Here is a 14,581-nt window from a genome sequence, read left to right as displayed (position 1 = left end):
AAAATGCACAGGAATAGCCGTGACAAACAGTTGTAGATGATGAAAAGCACCATAAAAACACCAAAAAGTGAATGAACAGATAATGGGTTATTTCTGCAGTTATATAGTAAAATTTATATTTTTGGGCACAATAAAGTTAATTGTTTGGGATAAAAGTCCCTAGGAATTCAATATCATACAAGTGGGGATCAATAAATTGCTTACATGGAAATTATTGTTTATTTTACATAATGTTGTAGATAGCAAAGTAAAACGTATTTTAACGTTAAATAACGTATAGAATATTTACTGGATGTAAGGGTTTGAGTGTAAAAGAAAAAAACACGCGAGTTTAGCAATATTTTTGTTAATTTTCATTTAAGTTAGAAAATAAATACATATATATGTATTTATACGTAATAAAATATTATACATTATTAGGGTGGCTCTTATTTTTCAAAGTTTTTTTTTTTTGCCCAGACGCCCCCTAGAATTGTTCTATAGGTTAAAAAAATACATTTTGTGAAGTTTCGTGATTGTCCAATGATTTTTTCCCGTGCCGCAGAAGGGTTGAAATTTAATAAATTGGGGTAAAATTAGTTTTTTACGTATAACTTGTTAAATTTTACTTGAATCAAAAAAATTTACTATATAATAATGATTTTACCATAAGTCTTTTTATTTCAACAGGTATTTGATCATCATAAAATGCCATTGAGGCATTTTCAGGCGCGAGATACCATAATTGGTTGCTAAATTTAAAGTGCTATTAAACCTACGGCATCGTCAATTTTTGTGTATTCATAAACATTTTTCATGCATTCTAAGTCCATACGAGGAGCTTCAATAGAATTATTTTCAGAATACCAGTATTTTAAATAAATTCTTACCAAAAATATACAAACATCACGAACACCAACCCGTTCGTCATTTGTTAGCTCGAAAGACTCTCGAAAAAGAAAAAGTTTTAAACAATAAATAGCTTTTGCCATCCATCTGGCGTGATGAAAAGCTTCAGGAGATCTAATAGAAATATTTGTATAATGATCACCGACAAGAAAAATAATTGCCAAATTAAGAAGTTCTCTATAGTCTTCTCTTGGTTGATTAATTTTAATTTTTTCCATTATAAACAAAATTAATTTACTTTCTAAGCCGTTTGATTGTGTTTTAACTGTAATATTTTCTAAATCTGGATTTATTATACAGTCTTTAATCTGTGCCCAACTTTTTTTAAATATTTTAAACAACGGTATATTTGGTCCACTAGATAAAGCAATTTTATAAAAGGTCCCTTTCGAGGTATTGCTCTAAAATAATATAAGCACCTTGTAATCTCCCCATATTAGAGGCTGTTGTGTCGCAACAAATAGCCTGAACTTTATTTTCAATATACCATTCTACTAATAAACTATGAATTGCTGAAGCTTGTTCTCTTCCTGTACTTGATTTAATAAAAGGAACGCCTAGAAGTTGCTCATTACCATTGAAACTTATAAGTACAGGTAGCCTATCAATTTTTACGCTAATAAAAACTGAATTACGCAAAAAATTAGAATCAGGAAAAAACGGCGTATTTATGTGTTTTATTGATTATTCAATTAAATATGCAATATAGAGTAAAAAATAATATAATATATTTTATAGGAAATACATTTTTAAACAAATTTTATTCAGTAAATTTTTTTGATTCAAGTAAAATTTAACAAGTTATACGTAAAAAACTAATTTTTACCCCAATTTATTAAATTTCAACCCTTCTGCGGCACGGGAAAAAATCATTGGACAATCACGAAACTTCACAAAATGTATTTTTTTAACCTATAGAACAACTCTAGGGGGCGTCCTGATTGAATTTAATAAAAAAAAAAAATGACCACCCTAGATAAGGACCACCCTAATATACATAATTCGAACACAATAAAGCTGATAAAGTCACGCATGTCTTATTTTTTTGTAGATTTGAACGCTTGTAAATACAAAAACCCTCTTAGATTATACATATTTTAAATTTAGTAGTATAATATGTTTTTTACTAAATTGAAAATTGGTATTTTTATTTATAACACACTGTACCTTTTATACAGTTTCATATAACACACAAGATACAATATTACAAATTTTTATTTATTTTTCACACTACAATACTATATAAGATTATACGCGTTATGCACGTGTTTGGTGTTTTTTTTATCAAACACAACGACTGTCGGAATGTCTGGAATGTGTAGTGGAACCACATAGAAGGGGTATTCATCATTTACGAAATATTGACTTAAACTTAAACGACAGCGTCGGGGTAAATTGGCACGCCGGTTTATAGGGTTGTGACATATCAAACGCGCGAACTCGGCGTGTACTTTACACTCATTTAACGTGTAGGTACTCTGGAAAATAAACTTTTTTTTTTTTTATCGACCCGACATCGAGTTGTCGGCTGTAGGGTCGACGATGGAGTTAAGACGCGTTCGATCGGTCGGTCAAGCGCCGCCCGACGTTGTAGTACTATATAGGGTCGTACATGACAGCGTCATTGTCGACGGCACAATCACGACGTGATAGGCACGTCAAAGGGCTCACCTTATTAGCTGTAGCGTTATTAAACAAAAAAAGTTTAACTTTACACTTTTATCTCCAAATAATTTCGATTAAGGTATGATGGAAATGTCTGCCATTCAAAAATTTATTAACTAATAACAATGATATTCAATCTGAATTTATTTCTGAATTTCCTACACAGTTTTCAAACATAATAAATCCTAGTTTAAGTTTACAGCTGATGTTTTAAAATCGATTAAGGGAATATGTTTTTTTTTCATCATTTAAATCAGAATTTGATTAAATATGTGTAGATAATGAATATACTACAAATGTCAGCATTTTTATTCCTACTTTTTTAGTAGTCATCACCAAACAAAAGTTGTATTTTTAAATTCTCACCCTTGTAAACCACAAACCATCTACTTCTAACAAAGTATATTTTAGAAAAATACTTGACGATATACATATTAGCAGAAAATGAGTTGCTTATAATATTTTAACTAAAAATATTCATTGAGCACATAGAAATGAATCTTCTTATAGCATACATAAATTACCTTCAAATATAAATTAAAGTACTTCTCTGAAATTTGTTAATCTTGTGGAAAAAATAACCTGTATTAAAAACACACCTGAATAATTCAATAAAAACAAATTTATTAAAAAACCAAGAAGGAAAGCGAAGAAGAGATTAATTTGTAACATTTTTGTCTAAAACTATCTTAAATAAGATTTTAACAATACTGGTATTTTAATAAAAAATTTAATTGCTGACAAAGTAATACTGTAAGAACAGTAATTATTAGAAGTGATCTCTTCTTAAGATACAGCCGTTATGGATCAGTTATGTGTTTGTGTAAGATATATTTTGAATTAAAAAATTAATAAGAAAAAAAATTTTTTTAACTTTATTTATATTTCCTGAAATTTTCAGTTATACCAATGCTGTTTGAAAATATCTGCAATCAAAAAAATTAGATTTTATCACAAATATCAATTTAGTTAATTATTTAATGAGTGATCTTAGAAAACCGTCTTTAAATTATGATAAAATTAAGGAGAAAGTTATTAATTTTGTTTTAAGAAGAAACATTTTTAATCAAATTTAAGTTCTTGAAACTGTGATTATAGAACAATCATTTTCTAATAAAAGAAGGCCAAAAGTTAAAAAAATGCAAGGTGAGCTAGCATCTAGTGATATAAAAAACTTTTCTAAAGAAGAACATTTTAAATCGAAACTCATCGTAGAATTTATGATATTCTATTGAATATAATTGAAAGAGTATTTGAAAAAAAGTACGAAGTACTGGGTACATTTAATCCTCTATATTTTAGTGAATTTGTTAAAAATCCTCAATTAGTTAATGATAATAATTTAAAATATATTGCTAAAAATCAAATATTGAAATTGGAATTACATTAAAAAAAGAGTTTCTTCAGTTTACATCGTTTTTTAATGAGGCTTTTAATAAACTTACTTGTGTAAATTAATCAATACTTAAAATATTGACGATAGTCCAACAGAACTTTATGATAACTTGGAAAATATTTCTTGTCAGTACGGAAAAGAAATAGACTTATGTGATTGTCCAACTCATTTATTGATATTTTTGTATAAATACTCAGCGTACAAATATATTCTAAGCTTTTCCTGCACTCAAGTAAACTGTAAACGAGGATATTCTAAATTAAAAATAATTGAAAACATATTGTGAAGTAAAATTAAGGAGACTTTGTTAGAATCTTTAATGTTAATAAGTTTAAAATCATATATAATTTTTAACATTGGGTAATTTACTAATTTTTTTAAAGAATGTAATTTTTATAATATTATTAATTAAAATATATTTAAAAGGTTTTAATTGTTTTTATGTCTGTAAATGTTTGTGTTTTATACTTTTTTAACATAAAATAATATGTTATTTTTAACATTTTTAAATGTTAAAAAGAACTTTATTTTTTTTTTAATTAAAAAAAAGTAAAATATACGAATATACTTTTTTTGGACTTTATGAACAAAAAAAGGCTCCTTAAATCCATAATTGATAAAAAATTTCCCTACGCGGGACTTCGAGGTCCCAGTCCGCTCGAATATTATTTATTTCAAAAAACAAATAATATTCTAAATCAACTACGCAATAATAATATATTACACTATATCTTGTATAGAGGATTTCCATCTACTACAAGAAGATTTAAATAGACTCTCCATATGGTGTTAAAAAAAATGGTCTAAACATAAATGTAACGAAATGCTCTAAAGTATCATTCCTTAGAAATAAATCTAAAATTGCATTTAATTACAGTATTGATAACAATACTTTGCCTGAATATGATGTTATAAAGGATCTAGGTATCACGTTTCAAACAAACCTCCAATTTTCTACCCATATTGACCAAGTTATTCTTAAGACTATTAAAACTCTTGAATTTCTATGTAGGTGTACTAAATCATTTGATGATATAAACTGTCTTAAAGTCCTTTTTTGTATACGATTTAAACTATACGTCATATAGTCTATATAATTGCTTACAAAAAACGATTCAAGACTTTAAATAATATGATTTAATTACACAAAGTCTACAACTGGTCTTACTTGTGATTGATTCTAAACACTCTGTATTTTATTATAAATACAATTTTAATTTTTTTTTACTTATTGATTTTTTTTATGTCTGTTGATATAAGTATTTTTTTTTAGAGAGTATATTTTATTGAGAGATCGATACCAATATTTCTTAAATTTTCCTCCGGCCTTGCCAAAACAAGATTCAGAAATATCTATATCTATGTAAAAAATTTATCAAGGCGGAATTGTGGTGGCCCAATGTGTCCCGGTGCTAAAATAAAGCACCTTGAAAGGATGCGGCACAATAATCACCAAGACAAAAATTAAACACTAAAAATATATTTGTAAGTTTCTTTACGCCGTCTGCCGGCGCGATGTTTATTAAAACAAAGACATTAGTAACGAGACTAGCTACCCAATACGCATAGGCTTACAAATATGTTCTAACCTAATATACCTAATTCTAGAATAATATTTACTTGCAACCTTTACTCTGTCTGCCGGCGCGATGTTTGTTAAAACAAAGACATTAGTAACGAGACTAGCTACCCAATAAGAAAAGCTCACAATAAATTTTTATAATTAAATAAAAATCTAAAGTTAGGTTGGGTTTATTAATAAAATAAAATAATTTAAAAAAAGATGTAATATTTAAAATATTATTTGATGTTTATTTCCACAACAAGAAAAATAAAATATTATTAATGATTGAACAAATTAAATTAAATTAAAAGATTCACCAAAACAATATTCACTTTAAAATTTTTAAGTGTCATTTAGTTTTAAAGAAAAATATTCTACGTCCAAATTAATTAAAAAATCGACTAAGTCCCGGAGAGTGAAATCTTGAGTAAAACGTCGTAGATTTTGTGTATTTTAAAATCGTCAAAAGAACTTGTTTAGATGGGGAAAAATGGCTTTTTATAGTCTGAAGGGAGTAGCCCAGCGATCTCTACTGTGACTTTATACACATCATAGTTTTATTACGTTACACGTGTTAGACACTATTTCAACAAAAATGTTCAAGTTCTCAAAATTATCTCCTGATATTTTTTTACATAATCATATGTCATATGTCATTTTTCTGTAATTTTAGAGAGACTACTGCCCCAAGTTCTTTTCCAATATGGATATATGTTAATGAGTTAAAATTTGTTTTATATTTAGAAAACATAAACATTTTTTGTACTGATTTACTTAAAGATCAACCTTTTTAGAAAAACACTGCGAAATGTTCTCATAACTTGCAAATCGTATCCAATTCCCATTTATCAAATATTGAGCTACTTTTAATTTATTTCTTAATAGTTTTTTTTTAATATAAACATATATCGCATTTTATTTACTCAAATTGTGTTTAAATAATCTAAATATAATCATTTAATAGCTTTATCGATGAATTCTACAGCAATTATTTAATAATATTAAATTAAATCCAGATAATAGTTTATTCATTTAATAAAGAGAGATTTTAAAAATAATTAATATATATTCTTTATAAAAGCGGGTAAAACACATTGGTTCAAAATATTTTTTTACTCTTTAAGAACTATGAAAAATCTCTTTCATTCATTATACTTAATAAAATGTTTTTATGTTATTCTTACATCACCACAATTTTTAAATACCAATTGTAGCCCAGAAATACAAGTAAGTACTTTAAAATTTTTACATTTTAGGGCTCTTAACAAAAAGAGGATTAGAAAATAGTAATACTTCTTTCTTATCACAGAATATACAAAATGGACAATAATAAAAATTATTAAAATTAAAATTATATTCTATACTCATATTATTTACGATATTCCACGAATATTATTATATAATAAAACATTGAAACATTAGCAAATGCTGGAAAAATTACATTATGACGTAATTAAAATTGTCATAACTTTTTTAAAAATGACAAAATCGATATGATTTTTTTTATAGATACATGAGGTATTTACCTATCATTTTGTATTTTATAAATTCGACCCATTATCTGTACTCAGAGGGTATTCAAAATGACAACTATTTCAACTTAATTTTTGAAAGTGTTCCAGAAAGTCTAACATTTTTATATATATCTTAAATTAAAGCTTATGTAATATACTTTTATATTGTTAAGAACCCCTGAATATTATTTTATAATTGTGTAGAGTATATAATACATGGTCGTCCGACTGTCGTCGAACACAGGAATGTGCTGACCAAGGGTTTTAGGGCAACCATGGGCAAAGGACTCCCACTGTAGGTACCCTACAGTGAGTCGTGGTTTAGTATGCGCTAGTTACACTCATTCTATATCATTCTAAATCATTCTATATCATTCTAAATCATTCTATATCATTCTATATCATTCTATGTCATTCTATTTTATTATTCTATTCATTTGTATTAATATTAATAAATAACGTGTATTGTATTATTAATTGTGTCAATCAAATTATATATTCTAAAGTTTTATTGAAAAGTGAGTGTTTTCTTTTTCTTATTAAGTTTAATTCCTTTTACCACGTGGGCCCGCACAACATTATTAAAAAACAAAATTTCGGACTTTATTTTGTCTTTACGATGAAAACATACATCTAAGTTAATAAAAAAAATACGATTTTTGTAAAAAAAATTCTTTTTTATATTTTAACTTTATAAAGCTATAACTTTTTGAAAAATGTATGGATCATTGTGTTTTTTTTAAGATAAGTACTATTTATATTTTATTAATTCATATATTACACTTATAAATCATAAAACTTGTAATCAGAATATAAATAAGGAAATAGGAGATTATGTAGCTTTTAGAATAATCCATTATTTTTTTAAAATTAAGCATTATCTACAGATTTGCATCGAAGTGCTTTTTATGATAGTGATTTTAATCATTGTCAGATATCATCTATGCCACGTCCCCACTGTGCTGGTGTTTTTTTTAATGAAAGAGTTATTGGAAAATTATTTGCGAAGATAATACATTTTTTTTTGAGCACAACGTGAGCGTTAAAAACCCCGTAACAAATTTTTTGTTACATAATGGGTTAGGTACTCCTACGGGAATCAGTGGCCTACCTGTAAAGACAGACCAAAGGTTCTAACACGTCGTTGGTACGTGAGACGCGCAGGGCATCGGTTCTGGAACAGAGTCCCAGACTTTGCCTAATATAATAATATTACCAAAACCAGAAACTCTTATGATATAAATGTCAAAAAAACTAATGCTTTCGTTTCATACAGCTAGACCGTAGTATGGCTATTTGTGCACAGTGCTTGTTGTAAAGAGCAACTTGTTCATTTTTCAAAAAGTAATGGTAGTCTTAATTAAGTATTACAATATTTCTTGTTAAAAAGTGATTTTTGAATAAAAATTACATTTTTCGATAAATTTGATGGCCATTTTCCCATAGAAATAAATGTGTCGGGACAATTTTTTTTTTTAACTTATAATATTTATTATAAGCTTCGATTTGACATATATTTAAAGCTCGGAGTATTTCCTCAACATTTTCAAAAGTTAGGTTTGAAAAAATTCTACTTTTTATTTGTATTTTCAAAAATTTAAACCCCCCTGTATAAAAAAAAGAAAGTATTTAAAAAATTAAAAAAAAAATTATTTCAAATAAAAGAAGTAAACAATATTTAAAATTTTTTTTTCATATATACTTTATAACATAAAGTATATATGAAAAAAAAATTGTGTTGATCTATACATTTTTCAAAAAGTAATAGTAATTTAAATTTGAAATTAAAAAATATGATATCGTAAATTTTAACACCAAAATTGCATGCTTTTTAACACGCTGTTTCACGTGTATGTTTGTTTGTTGTTTGTTGTTTGTCGTTTGTAAGTTTGTAACTCCACGCGGCACGTGTTATTATGTCGCGTATCCCGTCGTGTATGACCTTGAGACTATACTGTTGTAATGCATTCGCCCCACCCCGCTCACCACTCGTAGACAACAATATTTTCTAACCCGTAGACGCGCGCGTGTCATCAATTATGTATATATATATATGTATAACAAATTTTTATTGTGATTGATACGGTCCCGCGTCGTTTCGTTATACACAATGCCCCACGACTCGTGCCACCTTTATCAGCCGTCGCCCTATTATGAGTATTTGACTGACCAACACCTCGCGTTATACGCCGCCGTGCAAAGTCTAGCAAGCGCCGCACGCCCGACGACATCCCGCCGCAAATGATACCGTAGTCTTCTTCTCGTTGTCAAAGTGACGTCAACAAACCGATCCGCACTCGCGCACTGTTGTCATCTACGCTGCTAACCTTTTGACGCCCGAGGATCACGCCGGACATCGCGTCGTCGACGCCAGCAAAAGTGCCGCGATATTATGCGAAGATCATTATATTCCTACCGCCACCGCTAATATTAATATATATATATATTAATATTTATACGTATATGTTAATATTCATTTATATATTCCTACAGCCGACGCCTCTGCCGCCGTATATGCCTCCTGTATAATGTTCCCCCCGCCCACAAAATACGCCTATACCTCATGCATGATACGTTTAAGTACTTAAGTCCCTTTACATGTATATATATATTCTAATTACTATTAAAACTTATATATTAATACGCTTTATTCTCTTTAAGAGATATGTGGTGTATTCATTCCAATTACGGGGGATGATTCCCGTATCATTTTTAGTCACTAGCCGTTCCTCAGACTCTCTCCCCGGAATCGAACCCTGTATTCCCGTTACCCGTTACAACTATGATATTGATAGTAACTATTATCATAACATAAAACTAAAAAGTAAAAAATAAATATAGTTTAAAAAAACTAAAAAACACGCTTTTAAAGCACATTGAACTAAAAAGTTCAAAATAATTTTTAAAATAAGCTTAAAACAATATTGAACGAAAAGTACTAGAATTATTGTGATAAAAGCGTGGGTGCTTCGTGCCATATTTTTCGTATATTGAGCGCCCGACGCTTTTATCACAATAATTCTAGTACTTTTCGTTCAATATTGTTTTAAGCTTATTTTAAAAATTATTTTGAACTTTTTAGTTCAATGTGCTTTAAAAGCGTGTTTTTTAGTTTTTNAATATGCTTTAAAAGCGTGTCTTTTAGTTTTTTTAAACTATATTTATTTATTTACGGCAACCATTTGCACTTGTAAGATACGTCATCGGGACAAATTTTTTTTTTTAACTTTTAGTACAAAAAATAAGCTTTATTTTATCATATATTTAAAGCTCGGTAAATTTTCGTAATATTTTCAAAAGCATAGATGAAAAAGTTATATTTTTGTGCAGAAATATCTACTTTAAATCCCTTCGGTGGAAGGGTTAAGGATCAGATTTTCAAAACATTAATATTTAATTTCTAATGAAGTTTTCTATGGTTTCAATATAAAAAATAATTATTCTTCTATGTTAATTTTTTAATATGTTACGGCAATTTTTAAAGAAAAAAAAATGAAAAAAAAGTTGAAATTAATTTAATTTTATATCGTTATTTTTGGGGGATTTTCAACATTTACGGGGAACGAGGGCGAAATTTTCATTTTTTGAGAGTAATACTTTCAACTAGATACGATATGTGACCTTTTGACATATTGTCGAGAAAAATTTTTCCAGTGATAGCTGAGAAAAAGTAGTGACGGACACAAAAAAAATAATTAATTCAATAAATTAAAGGTATTTAGAGGAAAAAAAGAAGACTAATTTAATATTGCATCCTTAATCGAGTTAAAAATTAGCTATTTTAGATTCACATAGTAAATCTAATAAATTGAAGATAAAGTAATACAAGATTTCGATTTTTCATTAATCTTGTACTAGCGAAAAAGCTAACCCAACCTAATTGATTCGTATCATGCAGCTAGACTATAGAATGTCAAGTTGTGCACATCGCTTGCTGTAATTGGTTGACACATAAAACTATTTACTCACTAACATGTGTCGAAGAAACAAGGCAAGCAATGGACGCGTAGATGATGGGTGGGGGAAGAAATAGGTAAGCAACGACGCTAAAGATCAGCTGTCTTGTGATATGAAGTATTCGATAGTGTTTATAGCCACTGTTTCACTAGGTCGTTGTTAAAGGCGCTCTCTACCAAAAACTAATATTTTATCTTTTGGCGACTATAAAGCGCAAATATTAATCAGATAGCAGGAAAATGTAAACAAATTGATTAGTCTTACAATGATAATATAATAATTTTATATAAGCTAAATAGTATAAAAAATATACAAAAAAAAATTATATATAAATGAAATAATATTTAAATATTTACCATTTTCATGACTTAATAATTAATACTTACACTTTAATAATGCTAATATTGATAGAAACCAAATTTCTCTAATGTTCTAAAACTATAACATTAATTCTACTGTTTTTAATAATATAATAATAATAAAATAAATTAAAGGTTCTTAGAGGAAAAAAAGGGACTAATTTTATTTTTCATTCTTAATAAAGTTAAGAATTAGCCATGTGAGTCTAAGATAACTGAAGATAAAGTAATTCAAGAATCCGATATTTCTTAATTTTTGAACTAGCGAAAAAATTATAGTTATTTACTAATAAAGAAAAAACACTATTTGTAAAAATTTATAGAAGAAACTGATATTGAAATTTTAAATAGCTACTTATTGGAAAATGGGTTGGTATTTAGTAATTTTCTAAAAAGAAATCTATAGAAATTATATGACTAATATATCAATATCATTTAAAAAACAATTTAAACTTTAGATTTTAGACTCTTTTATCTTAATTTTTATTTTTTGTTGATAATTTACATTTTGATTTTAGCCACCTGATTATGATACCGTATTTGATGATTCATTTTTAAAAGTTGTAAGTATTATTAATAATGATATCATATCATTAATCTATGGAAAAAATAAAAAATATATTAATAATTCGCTTATAAATCACGATGACATGAATTTGTTATCAAGATCTTGTAAAGACGATTATGAGTGTAGACAAAAAAAAGAGTCAAGCTTAAACAAATTAAGAAAAGAATTAGATTTGTTAGAATGTTTACACACATTTTTATGTCTCCAAATTTTAGATGTATTAATAAAGACTAGAAATTTAAATTCGAATCATATTATTAAAATAAATTATCAATATGTAACTGAATATGTTGTTAGAATGATTTCATTTTTTATTTATGGAAAATTTGTTGTTAATCCTTGGCAATATGATTTTGCGATGAAAACTATTGATATAGCAAAACTTGAACGAAAAAAAGAGAATACATATGAAATCAGTTTAAAATTTATAAATGATTCTTCATTATTTTTTACTATGAATAAATTTTGCGAAAATTGTAAAAAGACTAATGAAGTTTTGAAATTAATAACTACATTCACATTTAATAAATTTCAAGAAAAAAACATTCAGTTTTCAATACATGAAAATTTCGTACTAAATATTGTAAAGAATTTGTGGATAAAAACAAATCTCCCATGTGTAAAAAACATGTACAAGGTTGCTCATATATTTATACACAAAGGTAATCAATACAAGTTTTACGCTTATATTTTTTTATAAATAGACAATAGTTGTCATATGTTAAATAATATAATGTTAACATTACATAATATTATTTTTAAAAATATATTTTTTCTTGTATGTTATTGAATAAGTTCAATAAATATAAACATTAGGCTGGCTCTTTTTATAAAAACTTTCATCTCTGTATCCGCCATTTTTTTCGTTATTATATGAAAATCATTTGCGTAACATTTGATTTTGATAACTTACCTCCTTCAGATGTTGAGTCGGGGTTGAAAATTCGCACTATAGATTAGTTTTACAGTTTTTTGATCATTATTACTAAAAATAACACACTTAGCGTTAAAATATATAGAAAATAAATTATATATTTTAATATCTTCGTTAAATATGGTTTTTCAAAAATATAAAATTATATTAACTTGCTCATAAAAATTAAATAAATAAAAAATAATAAAATTTTCTAAAATTCACTTTTTGAACATAAATCATTCTTAACTTTCGAAATAATGACTTTACAAAAAAATGTTTCATATTAAAAATATGTAAAATTTAATTTCCTAAAATATTGGTCTTAGATAAAATTATAATCAAGTTTATAGTTTTAATAACACTAACGATTTAAATACGATTGATTAAAACTATTTATTCAGCGTACTATGATTATAATTAGGGTATTTTCTCTGATAGTTATTTTATGATATGAAAAAATAAATAAATATGAGTAATCACATATAGTAGTTAATAAACTTTTGAAAAATTATTAATTTTTTAATGAATTTAAAACTATTGGGTCATTAGACCAAATGGAATAATCAGTTTTATTTATTTTTTCCCATTATTTTAACAAATCTCTTAAAAAGTGGTAACAGACACAAAAAATACACATCTTGGTAAAATTAATACCTTCTCAGCTTCGCAACAAAGCTAAAAATAAAATATATTTTTATCGTGTCTACATTTAATTATTAATTTATAAAATAAATTGATGAACAAAGTTTTTTTGTAACAGCTTTTAGGTGTTCTGTACAATTTTGTCTTTATTTCTTTTTAATTCCTCGTCTTCTCGTATTAATTTTTGTTCTTCTTTTTCGGCTAACTTAAAATCTCTGCCAAGCATACAGCCAACACGTCTTTTTAGTTTTTTTAATAATAAAAACTCTTTATTTAGCTTAACCATATTTTGAGCATTAGCATGAGTTATTTCTAATAAATTATCTATGCCTTCTTCAAATTCATTTTCACTGCTTCTATGTACATCTGCTACTTTATTTTTACTTTTCTATAACTCTCTTAAAACTTGATACAATTTTTTTAAACTTTTTTGCACAATTATCTCGATCTTATGTAGGGATTCGAACTTTTTTCCAGAAAGTAATGCGTTTGTCACCAACTAGTAAAGATCCCTCATTTAAACTTAAATTAACATTACGTATACTCATAGTTGTAAAAAATACTTTTAAGTATTTTAAATAATATTCAAATATTTAAAAAAAAATGTATTTAAAATACTATTTGAATACTTTCCATACAAAAGTATTTGAGTAATACTAAATTACTTTACAAAAGTATTTCAAATACTAAGAATACAATTAAAAAATAATAATAATGTTTTTATTTTAACTAAGAGCAAAAGGTTCCACCTAAATAATTACCAAGAGGGTAATTTGAGTCAAATATTGAGTACTCTTAAATTAAGAGAACTCATTTATTATTTTCGATATTTTTTGTTAGAGTTAATAAAATTAATTATTGGAGACTAATCAGTGAAAAAACTAAATATTAGTACACGTGTAAAAACCTGTAAAGTATGTCTTATTGACAATAGAGTAAATCATTTGAACTTGCAATAGGCTATTGTAGGTTCAACTGATGTATTAAAAATAGATGTATACATAATAGCATTTAGATAAGCACAATAATTATGTTATACTATAATGTAACATATAAAATAACAGAGAATTATTCTCAATTTTCATTTTGACTGAGTTTAATTTGCTTGCTGT

General features: G+C 26.6%; 2 protein-coding genes across 2 annotated transcripts in view; one reads left to right on the top strand and one right to left on the bottom strand.

The window, feature by feature from the left end:
- The window catches only part of LOC126896988 (tight junction protein ZO-1), a 158,164-nt gene that overhangs the window by 4,072 nt on the left and 139,511 nt on the right, over positions 1 to 14,581 (bottom strand). The window lies entirely within an intron of this gene.
- The window catches only part of LOC126896998 (uncharacterized), a 48,514-nt gene continuing 40,482 nt past the window's right edge, over positions 6,550 to 14,581 (top strand). The window contains exons 1-2 of the mRNA XM_050670318.1: positions 6,550 to 6,740; positions 11,862 to 12,573. Coding sequence (XP_050526275.1) covers positions 6,642 to 6,740; positions 11,862 to 12,573 — 811 coding nt within the window. The 5' untranslated portion in view covers positions 6,550 to 6,641. The remainder of the gene's footprint in view (positions 6,741 to 11,861; positions 12,574 to 14,581) is intronic.

The sequence above is a fragment of the Daktulosphaira vitifoliae genome, unplaced genomic scaffold (assembly GCF_025091365.1).
Source record: "Daktulosphaira vitifoliae isolate Bord-2020 unplaced genomic scaffold, ASM2509136v1 Scaffold_1, whole genome shotgun sequence".
Classification (NCBI taxonomy): domain Eukaryota; kingdom Metazoa; phylum Arthropoda; class Insecta; order Hemiptera; family Phylloxeridae; genus Daktulosphaira; species Daktulosphaira vitifoliae.
Note: the sequence above shows the minus strand (reverse complement) of the source record. Positions and strands in the feature narration are given on the sequence as shown.